The sequence below is a fragment of the Haliotis cracherodii genome, unplaced genomic scaffold (assembly GCF_022045235.1).
Source record: "Haliotis cracherodii isolate W230 unplaced genomic scaffold, xgHalCrac1.p SCAF_2, whole genome shotgun sequence".
Taxonomy (NCBI): domain Eukaryota; kingdom Metazoa; phylum Mollusca; class Gastropoda; order Lepetellida; family Haliotidae; genus Haliotis; species Haliotis cracherodii.
Window position 1 is genome coordinate 76,194,770 of NW_027266275.1, and position 15,972 is coordinate 76,210,741.

Here is a 15,972-nt window from a genome sequence, read left to right on the forward strand (position 1 = left end):
ATGGATTCAGTTGCTGGGAATCGATGTATAACTCGCGTTATTAATGTTTCAATATAGAAGTACATGTCTGACCATCCATTCGGGATTGAACCAAACATAATTAATTCACATATTATTGGAAATTATTACCATTGTGTTATCATATTGTTTTCCACAATTACAGTTATTTTGAATAACACATCATTTCAAGTTTGTATTTTAACAATAGATAAATATATTTAAAATGACAAGCTGTGTCAGTTCATTATGTATTCCGGGGATGTTTTTCGGGTGCATGTTCAGATATTACAGTTGTTTTTAAGGCTTTCTGTATCTGGGAATAAACTGTTCGGTTGAGAAGTGCAGTATAGATTCATTAGAACACCTTGTCCTCGTATAACACTCGAGTAGCGGCACAATTTATCCGATAATAATCAACATACGAGGTCCCTAAATCTCATAACTTATGGCCCAGTGTCTGATCTCGCAACATACCGAGCACCTGCGAGAAAAGCCGAGAACCTGCTTATCGAGTCATTTAGCATTCAACATGGCGTCGCTGACATCCACAGCCAAATTCAGTGATATATACGAATTGAAAGAAGAATTGGGAAAGTAAGTAACGCCGTTTCATGAGTTTCAACTTCAGTAGATTCCAGTTTTGATGAATTTCACGCTTGGATTTAGCGAGATTCCGAGAGAGGAGTGGAAACAAGACGAGTCACGGATTACACCAGTTCGCCCCGATATTGCTTTGACAGGAAAACCGAAGCAACGCATCTCGGCACGAGTATCGCTATGCCACTGGGTACACTGCATTTATTTGTGTAAATCTGCTGCATTTTGTGTGTGTCTCCTGTTTGCATATTCAGTGTGAGGATATATCTACAGTATTTCTATTTCTTCGCAGGGGTGCGTTTTCTATCGTGAGAAGATGCGTGCAGAAAGCCACAGGACTAGAGTTTGCTGCAAAAATAATTAATACCAAGAAATTATCTGCAAGAGGTATGTATTTTCCATGTGAAGAACTGTCAGGAATGTTTCGTCTAGAATGGTATGAACTGTGCACACAGATGCACTGTTAACGGTGTTGGAGAGGGGAAGTAAGACGTGGGAAATAGGGAAGTACATGGGAACGCATTTAGTGTGTACGGTACAGATGAGTGGGTAGACAGACCTACCTCGCATTCTTAAAACCCCACTCCCAGGGAATTCTTATTCAGAAACATGTTTCCATCTTGTTAGGGTTGTTTAAAAAATATGTAGAACCCCAATCCACCCAATTTGATAACATTGTCATTTCAGTATAGTCTTGACAGCCAATAACGACCATCAGCTGTCAAAATCATTAAATATTAAAATATATTTCAAAGCCTGTGTAGTTCATAATATTTTGATTCGTAATGCTTTGAACTTGATAGATTATTGCTGTTATGGTTGGATGTAGTGTGTTTGTTGCAATGAAAGTGATACATTTCTCAAACCCAGACCTGTGTAATTAATGAAGTTTCATAACAGATGCCATACAGGGCATGCAGAAGGTTGATATGTGTTACAGAATTAAATTGATTAAGGATTGAGTTATGACAGAGCTGGCGAACATGGGTATTAAATTAATGTGTACAAGTGTGAACCACAGCCTGGGGATTGAGCCACTATGAATGCTGGTAGAGGCATGGTCACTCCTCGCATCGAAGTAACTTGTCATGGATTCACGTGATATTGATCGTAAATTCGCCATGCTCTTGCTTGCCATGATATATTCGTATGTTAATGTCGCCAATGTATCTAGCCATAATTGTGTTTGTCTAGCTATTCACAATGTTTGCTTCACACTGTATGTCCCTGTTTTCAATTTTCTGTCTCGATGCTTAGGTTTCTCAAAGCAAATGACAATAGTCTGGTGTATTTCCCTCTTTGACCTTAAAATACAATCATTAGAATACTTGTGATGCCAGGGACTGCCAGAGCTTGGTTCTTCGTAGTGTTGAAATTGACTATTTCAGATCAGTTTAGTAGACATATACAAAGTCATTATGATCAGATTGATTTTCAAAGACCAAATTCAGAAAGGTGTTATGTCTTTGTGTGTATATATTAAACATTCAGATACATTTTGCCTGAAATTGGGTTCTGAAACAAGACAATGCTTAAACATGATCTTGTCACATGTGTTCAAATTGATATTGGAAGCAATATTCATTTCACATATCTTTATTGCAATATGTATTGACTGTTTGAAAATATATGTTTGTACATACAGAACCAAACGTGTATTATTAATGTAGGATCTGAAGAATTTATGAAATGCATGAATGTATGAAGTATTGATATATGGAAGTCAACTACTAAACTAGTAATGATTATTATGATAAACTGTCAACTGATGCTTCATGCAAGCATGCATATCATGTCTTGAATATAATGGTCTGTCACCTGTCAGGCTCAAGATAACAGGTGTTTAATGAGTTGTAGAAAGCCCTGTTACATGCTTAGCTAAACCTTTGATGGTGTAGTTGATAAGTGTATTGCTGGCTTGACAAAGACAGCCACAGCCAGAAGTCTGTAAAAATCTTGATAGGCAGGTTGTCTTCTCTCAAAAACTACGTATTTTATTTACGAAATGAGCTGCAGACTAGTTGGATAAGACTTCTGCTGTCTAGCCCTGCTTGATTGTGTGGTTGTTCTTGGAAATGTTCTTTTCCACAAGCACTGACAATCTGATGAAATCTCAGAGATACAAGGTTGTTTATTTGTTTCAATATTTTCGAACAATGTTGTGCAAGATACAATATGTATTATATTGCTTTGCTGAAGGGACAGTCAGTGTAACAAATGTATAAAGTATACATGTTGAACAGTGTTTCTGTTTATAGGCATGTGGCAGGCATATATTGATTATATCACTTGATTGTTGAGTAAACAGTTTTAGTCTGGCATGGTGCTTATGGTAATAGAAATGAATAGAATAAGAGACATTAAAACTAATTATGTTCAAATTAGAATAAAGACTAAACACTACACGACTAAAACATGACAAAGACAGGGACTGAAGATAGTGTTTGAAGTTAGCATATGTTGTTTTTAATGAGACATTGTCATTTGGAAGGGTTGGTCATATTCTGTCATGTAGCCTTAGCATAGGGCCATCATGTCAGTCCAAAATAGATTTTATATTATACCAAAGTTTTTGTATTATTGTGTTGTCCAAATGTCATTAGTTTTCTCATAATCTTCTTGAAGAAAAGTAAGGGTGGCAATTGAACTGGTGTTAGTAGACACTAAGGTAAAAAATATAAAATTCAGAGGATACTGGGAAGAAATAGGTTTACCTCAGGTTTTACAAAAGAAAATATTATTCACATGACATGATCAATGTCCTGGAATAAATGTGTTGTGAATCATCTTTTTAATGTTGGAAATGGTTTATGTCCTGAAGCAGTGACCATGGTGACTAAAAATATATTCTGTCTCGAACAGAAAATCATGCCCAGAATATAACATATTCAGTCCCAATGTCCCCTGTCTACTCCAGTAATTTACCTCTCCTTGCACACAGTGTTGACATTTGCCATAATAGTCTTCCCTGAACTTAAAGTACATTTAATTGCCAAGATCGTGCCTATTATGTCTCTATCATTATATATTACCAAATATTATGGCATTGATCAAATGAATCATGCTGGCTATTCCCCTTGCTTATTGTTAAAACATAGATAAATGTATTGACAGTATGTTAAGTGTGTTTGGTGTTAAATATCTCAATATTACAGACTCAGATACTGGCATGTTATTCACTGAAATTTATTGATGTCATGCGAAGCAAGTTCACAGACTCTTGAACTGGTAACGGTTGTTGTTTCCTAGGTGTTGGTGTTTTAAATGATATTCAAAAAGTCATACTGTCCAGCAGATGTTAATACTAAGGTACACACATGGTAGCAAAAGGTCCTCTAGCAAGGATGTTTCTATTTGTTGTTGAATGATCATGGTGATATACAACACAACATGTGCACAATGACAAATGAACTTGGGAGACTCTTGATATTTACAGAGAATATATAAAACAAAGGCCAGAGAATAACCAGTCTTGATTATTCACCGAAATATTCCTTTGGATGTAACTGGACAAATTGGGGTGAAAATTATATAAATGAATATCTGATAATCTGTGATGACATCAGGTGTCTGCAAAAAGAGTAACATATGACTATTTCTATTTTGAATTATTGTGAGCTGTGACTCCAGTGTCAAATTCACAATTACATGGGTTTTATCAATTATACTTAATTTTGTGTGAATATATTGAAACTGCATGTTTTGGTAGATGAGATCTGTAACATGACAGTGATATGTGTCATGGTGGATATGGACAGTATCAGTGTACAGACAGTGACTTAACTGTTGTGAAAGTATCACATGAATGTCACTTGTAGAATGAAGTAAATCTGGCAGTTTGCCCAAAAGAAACCCCTGAAATTAATTTCATTCCTGTTGAAATATCATCTGCCTGTCTTATAACCGAGTGATATGTGGACATGGTGGAGTCACGGTGTCCACAAAGACTGGGTAATGTGTAGTTGAATACATATCATATCACACACTTCGTATCATGTTACATCTCCAGCTCTCCTCTCAACTTGAAACAGATTTTCTCTTGGATATGGAGGTAGTTTGATTGGATGGATATTTTAACACTGTGTCATTAAAATCCAGCTCAAGAAGAGTCTATTTTAGCAAACATTGTTGTGTTTGTCAGTAGAAAAAAAGATTAAGATTCTGGTTACATTTGATTTTTAAAAAGACACAGTGTTTGCTTCATAACTACCTGGTGATGTACCGGTAATAATTACTTTCTTTGTACCAAGAAACTATTGCACAATCTCAGCGGCCCCAGATGTTTTTCAGAATTATTTTTCTTCATAGACACTAAATGCATCATACCCTGCCATTTAAATGTTTTAAGAAGTTTTTTTAGGGGTAATTGTTTATCAAGGTGGCTCCTTGGAAGCTGTTGTTCTACTTTGGGCTTGGTTACAGACAAATTAAAAAAAGGGTACAGTGGAGCAAGAGTCACCAATTTGACATGATTAATCTTAAATAAATAATTAAATAATAGGCCATTTATGTTGCGCATATTTCCACACCACGGAGGGAGGGCATGCTCAAAGCAATATTATTATCCCGGTCACTGGATCAGTGTGCATTTAACAATCATTCTCAACCCCCTGGGGAGTATACAACCCAAGCTGCCTGTTAGGTGCTAGAAGATAAACCACACTGCCATCACATCCTACAGGGTACCCATTCCCTGCTGGGTGAACAGAGGCACATTTTGAACAAAGTCACAGGCCAAAGGAGACACCACAAGTGTTGCACATGCTTGGAGTGGGGCAGGACCAGAAGCCCTTGAAACTCTCAGGAGCCACACTGCCACTGCATATAAGGACTCTCCGTGACCAACGTTGTAAAACGTTACCTGATTTGTGACCTTGCATTGTGCATAGGACCAATGACACCTTAATCTTTAAGGTGATGAGTGTTCAAAGATGCATTGTGCTGGGACTTAGAACATACTGGTCAACAGTCAATGAACTGCCTTGAATAAATAAATTATTTGTATGTATTTTTTATTAGCATGGATAATTTTAGCTAGTGAAATGGTTCTCTTGTGCTTTCCAAATGTCAAGGGTATAGTATTTCTCTTTAAATTCAAGACTATATAAACGTCAACATGATAAATTATATTTGTTAATAATATATACTGTGCTTACCCATTGGAAAACTGATGTGTTTTTCATGGTGTACTCATATAAGTATCAGTAACACAGTTATAATATTCAGGGCTTGATTTAACGATATGAAACATACACCAGTGCAACCTATCATTGAAAAATGCAACCTAATATTTATGTCCACATGCATGTTACAAAAATTCAAATTTGTGTCTGAATAACCCTTACTTTCCCACACAACAACAGTCAGTGAACACATTCAATAGGGGCCACGGGTGGCCCAGTCGTCTAAGGCGCCACGTTTCGCTGTGCAGTTGTGTCCCTTGGGCACGCCAGAAACCTATGATTGTGGGTTAGAATTCCGGTTCGCCCCGATTATGTTTCTAGGTTTGTCAGCACCATACCCGTGCTCGTGGGTTTCACAGAAGTGGTAAACGTCTGATACCTGCATCACTTCGGGCTGTCCTCCCACATTAAGCTGAAATGCCGCGATATAACTGGAATACTGTTAAAAGCGGCGTTTAACCCAACTCACTCACACATTCAATACCTCTAAGCTTTATCATACTACATCACTAATCCCTGTGTTAAGTGTAATTTGTCATGCATTCTTGATTGAGTTGTGTTCCTATTATGTTTTACAGTGATAAATGTATGTAAAATCATGAAACAGACATCAGAGATCTGAGATGGTATTTTGAAGACTAGTTTGTGCATCCATTGTTTCTATGTATCAACTTTTGATGCATAAATGGGACCAAGTTGCAGTCTGATTTTATCTGGTGCAACTAGGTTTTCATATAAACATGCACCTGGTGCAAGTTAAATCAAATTCCTTCAATCGAGCCCTGATATTTGTTAATATTTTGCTGTGAATTTCAGTTATTTGTATGTAAAATATGACCGACACATATCGTTAGGAATATGTGTGGATACTTTGACAAACTGTTTTTTTTACATTAGTTCTTCCATTGTTTTGATGTAGTGGCTGTGGCTGTCAAATCCACTATTCTTGTTATACATGGAGGCTGTTTCTACTTTTTGAAGGCTTGTTGAGCATCAGTTTGACACATTTCATCGATAATTCCTGCTACTTGTTGGATTAAAAACTACCCAAACAACTTCTTTACCTTCAAGGTATTGATTTTGTTGCTTTTTGTCAATTTCTGTCATGCTTTTTAATGTGATAGGTTTGACAGCCATACTCGTGTGAAGGTATTTGGAAATGCTTCCCCTTTTGATGTAAATATCCATCTACTGTGTTAGCTGGTGGCGTTCCCAGGAACCAAGGTTAGACCTAGAACCTGTGGGTCTGTACTGTTTAAGCTGTAGGTCATTTAACATGTTAAAGGTATTAGTCTGATTTTATTTGTTGTCAGAATAAGTAAAGTTTTGATTTTTATTCTAGTTTTTGACAAATTGGATACACAGATTTGAGCTGTTTTTGTATTGTTTTTTGGTCAGTTATGCCCCGGAGAGTATTCCTAGATGTAAGTTGGGTGTAACACCGTTTTTAACAGTTTGCCCGTTATATCCCAGTGTATCAGCTTAATGTGTGAGGAGAGCCTGAAGTGATGCAGGTCTCAGACATTTGCCTCTGTGATGAGACCATTGAGCACAAGTATGGTGCTGACAAATGTAGAAACACAACCGGGCGATTTGAACCCACAATCATTGGTTTCTGGCATGCCCAGGGGACACAGCAGCTAATTGTGTCACCTTGGACAACAACAGACAACAGACAATCAAGTGATTGATATCATGAGCATCGATCTACGATGACATGCATCAACCAAGTCAGCAAGTCTGACCACCCGATCCCCTCAGTCGCCTCTTACACAAGAGCAGTCGCCTTTTACGACAAGCATGGATTCTATTGTGGATGTTCACGGGGCTGCCCCCACATGGCTCTGAGGAGGGGTGGGGCAGTTGATGGTAAGACATTTGCCTGCAATGCCACACATAGGTTGATTTCCAACATGGGTGTACAGTGTGTGTCCATTTGTCATGTCCCCTGATGCCATGTTGCTGAAATGTAGGTTATTTTATAGCAGCATAAATCCACTCACTCACTCACTCACCATGCTTGTTAATCTAAACTCAAAAGTAATTGCATCATTTCTAAAGTTAGGAGACAGACTGGCATTTTCTGTCTCACCAAGACTCTTTGTGTCTCCATTTTCTTGGAATTTATGAGAAGAATGGATGATAAAAGTAATTTCAATGAACTCAACATTCTGAAAAATGTGTATAATTTTAAACAAGACTTGCTTAAAAACCCTATCAGAAACTGGTCTGCATAAGCTTGTGGTGAGACAGATGTTTACAGTTGTGTAAACCACAACCTTTCCTTCTCTGCTCAAGCTGTATTAAATCATTCAATATGTAATTAACCTTGAATCTACGTTGTAAGTAGGCAGACTTGTCTACAGCAGTGTTTAGTCTTGGAGGAGTCGGTGGGTGGGTTTATGGTTGTCACTGGAGGGAGTTAGATCTGGAGTGTCAAGCATTGATCACTGGTAACATGAGCTTCCTAATGGTAAGAGCTGTGTGGTAGCCTAGCGGTTATGGTGTTCAATCATCACACCTGTCACTTACCCACATTAGGTATTATGTGTTAGGGTTTTTTCTGCTGTCCTCGCGCATGATTATTATGGACAATTGCTCCAAGTTGGATAAAACCAAAAAAATGATATGTACTATTTTTTATTAAAAAAATTTAAGTCATATTTTGTACTTTTTTGACATAAATGTGAAATGGTTAATGGTATGGGAAAGGTTTCTTTTAATTATTTTTGCATGATTTTCAGAATACATGTTTAATTTCTTTCTGTTTTTGTTCTTGAAATATTAGAATAAATTGAGTTGATGGGTTACTTGTGTTATACTTTCAAGAATCTGAACAACTATTTTTTTAATATTTTACTTTCAGATCACTGATTACCTAAAAGCATCTTTTGCAACATAGAATATAAAATATGTAATACTCAAATGAGTGAAATTTCAATAGAAGTCCAGTCAAACATTGTGTTGAAGTTGAAGGGACCTTCGTAAATACTTCCGAGTTATCCAAGATTTAACACAACCAATAAGGTTGAATAAAAAAATGCTTTTACTTCGAGACAGCGATAAGGTTGACACATCAAAGTTCGGATCAACAGTGTAAAGGAGAAGCAGTAAAGGTACATATGTCCTCAGAAGAAATAAGCATCCCTGGTTTAGATTTCACACACTTTTCCAAGAAGTAATCAAGACTGATATGGTTTTAAACTGAGATGGCATTTAAGACAATTATTTTGAGGAGATGACACTGTTGTTAGTATCTTGTAACCATGGCTACAAGGCTTTATCAGGCGTGTAATGTGTTGAGACTAGAATATCAATATAATGTGCTATATTTCATATGAGTCGTGTTAGTGGTCTGAACATTGTTAAAATGAGATATTTTCGTCCTTGCCTTCTTTATAGAAGTATTGCCATGATCCAGTCAATCTGGCACAATCCATTTATTATGTTTCCATATTAAGTGAATATAGGATTTTTTCGAGTGTTTGGTTTGTGTTAGTAACATAACATGCTTCATCTGATCATATCTTAACTTAACGATCCAAAATAGGTGCAAACCCTTTTTTCATCTGAGGTTCGTGAGTGTTAAAACAAAACTAGTTGTGACATGCAACCATGAGGGAGAGCTCTTTTGTGGAGATGTTTCTCCTCCTCAATAAATGGTGCGTTTGATGTATGATCACAGACAGAAGATGCTTCCACGCCTTTCAACCATCAGCTAGAAGGAGGACACATTCTCTGGCAATGTCATGACCAGCGGTGGTCTCTAGCTCTCCAGAAATATGGCACCGGATGTGGAAAGCCAGAAAGCAACATAACCTAATTTGCCGTCATCTGAGGATTACTGGCTTAATTTTGAAAGACAGCCATTTTGAACAGCTCTATCCCCTGGACACTATATCCGTGAGGAACCACAGAATTCAATTTCTGGGCTATATTTGGCCTTGTGCGCTTTTGCTATCAAGCAAATTGTTCAATTCCATAAGCTATTCTGTGGCTTGTGGATGGTCTTTGTTTCTGGCATTTGGCTTTAGGTGCTTGATTTGGTGCCATGGTTTCATGTTTTGGTAACATTGTTTGGGTTTCTTTGCTTTGTTTTGTCTATTTTTACCTTGAGAACATTACGACAAAGAAAATATGTTATGAATTTGAAGCAGTGAACTTTTTAGGAATAAGGAAATGGATGTTTGTAGCAGAACCACAGCGTATAAGCCATTCTGACCAATAACTGTTTTATAAAAGCCATAGGGTGGTGGGGAAATGAGGTGGTTTAAAACCTTTGCTGTATGAAATTTGCACCTTTCAACCTACTGATATATAATTGTTTGAACATATATTCTACTGGTATTTGAATCAAAGTTTGCAGGCTTGTCCTAATTAGGGCACAGGAAATAGGAAGACCATGATGGGCCAAAGAAAATTAGTACAGCAATGTTTTCACTGCCTTGAAGCTTAATTAGGATGTTTACTCAATGAGGATCGTGAGTCAGATCAAGAATACCTTTTAGGCAATCGTCTGCTTTTAATATCTTACAAGCCTTCACCTTGAGTAATCAATCTGCAAGAATGGCGAATCCGTCTCTACAATGAAGAAGTTGTCACATCTTAGTCTAGTGATGGCATCACCAGCATTATTAAGTAAGCAGCAGATGTGTCAAACAATGACAACTTTAAGACTTTGTTCCATCATCCGGCATTGATAGAGACGCCCATCAGCTAATTAATATATGCGCAAAAAATACCTTAAGGACAAGATAACGTTTATTTATTGACCACCATATTTTGTGAATACGTCCATCATGTTGGCATGAGATCATAAGAAGTATGTCAATGATAGTAATGGTTTGTGTCGGCAGCCAAGGTGTGTTGCTGTTTCCAGGAATCAATAGATACTTAATGTTTTATGGTTGAAGGTAGACACTACTGTGGCGCTAGTCAGTTGCTTTGACCTTCACCTTGCTCCTGGGCTATAATGTGCCTGTGCAGTGACGTCTTTCTACAAAGCCATTATTATTCATTTGTTCTTCGTAAACAATTTACTGGCTAAAATCTTTTGATTCAGGACCATGTAAAGTATTGATTATGTGTGTCAGCGATTTGGGTTGGAATGAGACAGCAGTTGAAAAATGTTCAACAAATTGATTTAAATGAAATGCATTTATTAATACTTATGCAGAACTGAACAGGAATAGCTTAAAAAAAAAGATCAGTTGTTAATTTTATGAGAAAAAGGTGCTGCAGCTGTTGACATGTTTTACAAAGCATATTTTCTTTTGCGTGTCCGGGACTGGTAGGGGCGGTCGGGTAGCCTAGTGGTTAAAGCTTTCGCTCGTCATGCCAGGGGGTTAAATATTGTTCATGTTAGAGGTGATGATGATATATTTTATTTAAGGCTTGAACATATTTACTGTCTCTAAATCTGATTAAAACATTTTGTAATTTCACACTTCTTCCTTGTTCAGTAAAGAATTTTTGTTTATCGCAACTTGATATGATTAAAATTACAGTGACAGAATTGATTTCATGCATTGAGGAATTTTAAATATTTCACTCTGTGAGGACTATGGACTGTTTAACATCACAATATTTACCATTGCTAATTGACGTTACACATTCTGTTTGAATTCAGTGGCATTATGCAGTGTGTGCAAGCTGTGAGCACAGCGATGCCAACATAGGCTAGAATGGTAATGAGCAAAGCATGTTGGGAGAATTAGCAGCCTGTGCAGGGTCATTTCCCTTGTGGAGAGTTCCCCATACCTAAACAATAACTTCAATACAAGTGTTCCTGGTTCACATGTGGGCCAGACAAGGTCCAGCTTCACTACTATTACTGAAACACAAGTGTGTTGTTGAACAACACTGAAATATAAAGGACACAATTGTGTCATGCAAGATCTGGGCCTTCAGTGGTCATAATGAATGCAACACTGTGCATTCCTATGGTTGTAGAAGTAGAATGGGAGACTCTAGTGGCATGCAAGATCTAGGCAATCGTCTTTGCTTTTAGCAGAAATTTGATATGAATAGGGAAGTGGTTTTGTTGCATTTATTCAAGATATAAATCAGTATCATGCATTATCTTCAGCTTGGATTCAGGACAAATAGTTTTTTGTTTGCTTTTTGCAACTTGTACATCTAAGGAACCAAAAGAAGGCAGCATGTGGATCGTGGCTCCACTGCCTGTAAACTGTTTACTTCCTACTGCTGTGATTTGATTTGGTACAATTTGTCCACCCTCATTAATGAATCCCAATAATGTTATTGGCCCATAGTTGCTGCAACAGTTCCCAAACCACTCACTAACATTGTCTTCAATGAGACATTCCGTCAGTGGTTGAACTGTAGGAGCATGTGGACATATCAGCACAACTCACACGTTGCCTGGGGCTCGGGTTAGGTGATGCAGTAGCAGGTGCTTCGAGTTGGCTGTGATGTTTACTGAAAAGCCCTGTTGAAGGCATCAGGTGGCTAATAGACACCTGCTCTTGGCACAGGCCATTCAACTCCCTGCCTGTCTTCATGGGGGGGACTGACCTGCAAGATATCTTTAACACATTATTATTATTGTTATGCCATTAATTCTTTTCATCATGCTTGACGATGCAGAGGATTTGAGTTATCAGTGTTGGTGGTGTATGTTTAGTCCACATTAACGAGAGAGGTTCATTATTAATGGGTTGGCAGAATAATTAGTATTCATTACCAGGCAAGGGATGATCTGTAAGCTAAGTGGAAGGCATCTGTCTCATTAGGACCCCACAGTGACCAAAGATTCATCTCGTCAGAACATTTACACAGTTTTGACAGGTCGAAAATGAACCTTGCAGTGCATCAATTGCCCATAGAGTTACTACAATATTTTGACAGTTATACATGAGAAAACTGACACATTCTTTTTTCCCCCTTTTTTTCTTCAAGCTTTTTCATAAAATTGAGATCCGGGATAAAATAGCAAATGCGATAAAAAGGTTGGCCTTATCACATTGCCATTGTTCGCGGCATCTAAGGAGTGTAATAATATGTCATCATATATCGCATTCCGAGAATTTACAATGACTATAAAGGATAAATAAAAAAATAATCATTAAGAAACAACCATGGTTTGAAAAATGTCTTTACTAAAACCATGCAAAACTGTACTACTGAGTATATCTCCTGGGATAACCATTATTGGTTAATTTATTGATAAACTATATGCATGACAGTGTTATGAATGATACTGACTGTCTTACCCAATCGGCTGATCTGGTAATGAGGCATTTTGGTCACCTGAGGATTATAATGTTTATTGCATGGCTTTTTGCTGCCTTAAGCCAGTGATATGTAGATTTTTCTTTTCCCTCTCTGTTTGAACCTTGATAGCATCATAAGCATGATAAGTGACCTAGATGATACCAGAATGTCATGTTTGTAGAAGTAACAGTAAACATACTCATTTTCAGATTTGTCTGTTGATAATTTTATGGTGTGTTTGCACTGCCCCGGTGACTAGGTCTATATTGTGAGACTAAGATAACAGGTACCTTGTGGTGAGAGTGAACTTCAGGTATAACCTGGGTTTTTGCCACAAAGGGAACACTGTAGTACATTGTAGTTTTGTAGTAGGATAGAGATCTTTGAGAAGTGTCCTATAAAAGCAGCTCACCTTTGACTTACAAGGTAGTGTGACGGTAGTTACTTGACAGCTATTTCAACTGTGTAAACAAGGATACAATGTTTATATCATGGGTGGGGGAAATACTTGGTGATACGTGTGGTAGTATATTATCACTGGACCACAGATACGAATGATAGCAACTGACCTATATGAAATTAGAACAGTATGGCCATAAAACATCTTCCTGTCTGATGGGTGGAGTTTGAAGGAATGGAGGATTTGGTAGCCTGATTGCCATTGGTGATTAACCAAATTATCCAAAGAAACATATATTTTGTAGTCAAGTTTGTGATAATTCTTATCTATACTAAGATTAGGACTAGATGTGGACAGAAGGTTGCTGACCTGGCCTGAATGATGTACATCCCTTATACTCTAACCATTTTCCATTTCTTTTTTAAACCAAATGTTCGAACGTTTAATGACAAAACAGACTTGTGACAGCTAATGCCATTTGTTTCTCATCTGATCTAGTCCTTTAGTTCTGAATGCTGGGACCGCCTCTATGGTCTAGTGGTAGAGCGACCACCCGGAGTGCGGAAGGTTCAGGGTTTCAGGTGGTACTTGTTGTTGCCCTGTCTGGTGCTCAGCATTAAGGGTCTAAGAAAAGGACTGGTCAGCTCTGAGTCAGTGTCTAATTTGGGTTTTCATGTTAAACTGCAACATGTTATCTCTGTGGGCTAGCACTATAAAACTGGCATTAGTCTGGACTAGAACAAGCAACCACCAACACGCACAAGTGCATGCACATCACTATATACGTGCAATAATCCTGGACACGACATTAAGTCCCATTTCACCTCACCTCTGAATGTTAGGATCCATCATCATGTGCATGGGATCCCAGTGATTTTCAAAGTCCTGTATTTCTTTTATCGATATTTGTCGATATATTTTTACATATATTGAATGTTGAGCCTCTATGACTTTGTGGACAAATAAATTGGTCAACTTGTATGGTGTTGATGTTAAGCTGTTGTTCAAAGACAGGAGTTTGGAGGATTGAGATCCACATTAGCAGGGATTTACTGTGAGGACGGTACTGCTACAGGTAGTGGTAGTGGTCATGGGGAGTCTTTATTGAATCATAAGTAAGCTGCCTGCCTCTTGGAGGAGAGGAAGGGGAACTGTGGCTGGTTTGGGAGCTCAATGATCTAAGGCGTCAGTATTCACCATTTCTGCCTTTAGGCGACTGCTTGTCGTAAGTTTGATGCTCATGTTGTCAATCACTGTATTGTCTAGTCCAGACTCGATTACTTACAGACCTCCTGTCATAAGCTGGAATATTGCTGAGTGCGGCGTTGAACAACAAACAAACACTCCCTCAATCCTGCCTCTCTGTAGGTTAGCTGGCATGTGCTGAACAACATGTATTGGTGTATTCAGAGCAAGAACACTTACTGGAGAATGCAAATAGTGGGGCATCTAGAGGGGAGGTATGCATGTGGCAACAGCAACATCATACCGGAACACTCCTACCACATGATTTGTTGATGTATCATTGACAACAAGTTATAAACATTAATGCCAGAGAATAACCCATCTTGGTTATCCAAAGAAACAGATTAAACACTGAATGGTAGGTAACTATGCACTTGGCACACTGACAATGTCATGTAGAAAATTAGTAGGGACAATGCATGTGGTTTGATGGATTATTCACTACATTACGGTAGGATTTTTAATATGAAACCAAACTAATTTACCGAGGAATTCTGGTCTGGGCATTGTGAATGGTAATATGAAGCCCTCTGGAGAGTTGTGTATCTTGAATGGTTCCTGTCTTATGCTTAAGGTAACAGATTCGTTTATATGTTTTGCGAATATATATAATCAAAGTCTCAAGGAAGCAATGTCTCAGTGTGACTTGGGTCCTGGGTGGTTAGGTTTTGAAGGCTAGAATTGCATGCTGGACTTCAGTTATCCCATACAGAGATATTCCCATTGCATTCTTTGTAGGATCATATTCACTGAAGATGTCTGCCCAGGGACACTCGTTTGCGTGTCGCCGTCGCCAAAAGTTTCACTTTTATCCTCTCGAGTCAAACTCCAAGCAACACAACTTTCACAAAAAATAGTATTATGGACAACACGCCAAGAATTTGGAGTCAATGTCTAATGAAATGATGATGTCAGTTTATGTAGGTCTCAAAGCTGTGATAATGTTAACTCAATCACCTAAGTGCTGACTGATAAGACAAGTTTAATGTTTAGTGCTGTTTATCTATCACAAGTTCCACAGTTCAGCAACTATTATTGGAAATTGCTCCAGGTGTGAACGCTAGGTATAGTAAAAACATTATTACACAGTGTAAGCCAAACATGTGCTCTCAACCATGTCTTTTATCCTGATTGATATCATATATTATACATAATAATGGTCAGTAGAAATAGGAAATTGGAATATTTAATCATGATTTGTTTATGAATATCCATGGCTCAATGTGGTTCAGACTGTTGCCGTAAATGGACATTTCCGGTCTTTGTTTAAGGAAGATTAATATTGAGGAGAAATCTTGTGCAGTAGTTGTG

General features: G+C 37.8%; 1 protein-coding gene across 23 annotated transcripts in view; it reads left to right on the top strand.

The window, feature by feature from the left end:
- Positions 1-445: 445 nt before the first annotated feature.
- Positions 446-15,972, top strand: part of LOC139468530 (calcium/calmodulin-dependent protein kinase type II subunit delta-like) — a 135,895-nt gene continuing 120,368 nt past the window's right edge. For 14 of the 23 annotated variants that reach the window (XM_071250542.1, XM_071250543.1, XM_071250545.1 and 11 more), the window contains exons 1-2: positions 446-594; positions 890-984. In XM_071250542.1, the coding sequence (XP_071106643.1) occupies positions 446-594; positions 890-984 (244 nt within the window). The remainder of the gene's footprint in view (positions 595-889; positions 985-15,972) is intronic. The other 9 variants (XM_071250551.1, XM_071250563.1, XM_071250564.1 and 6 more) reach the window with 1 other exon arrangement.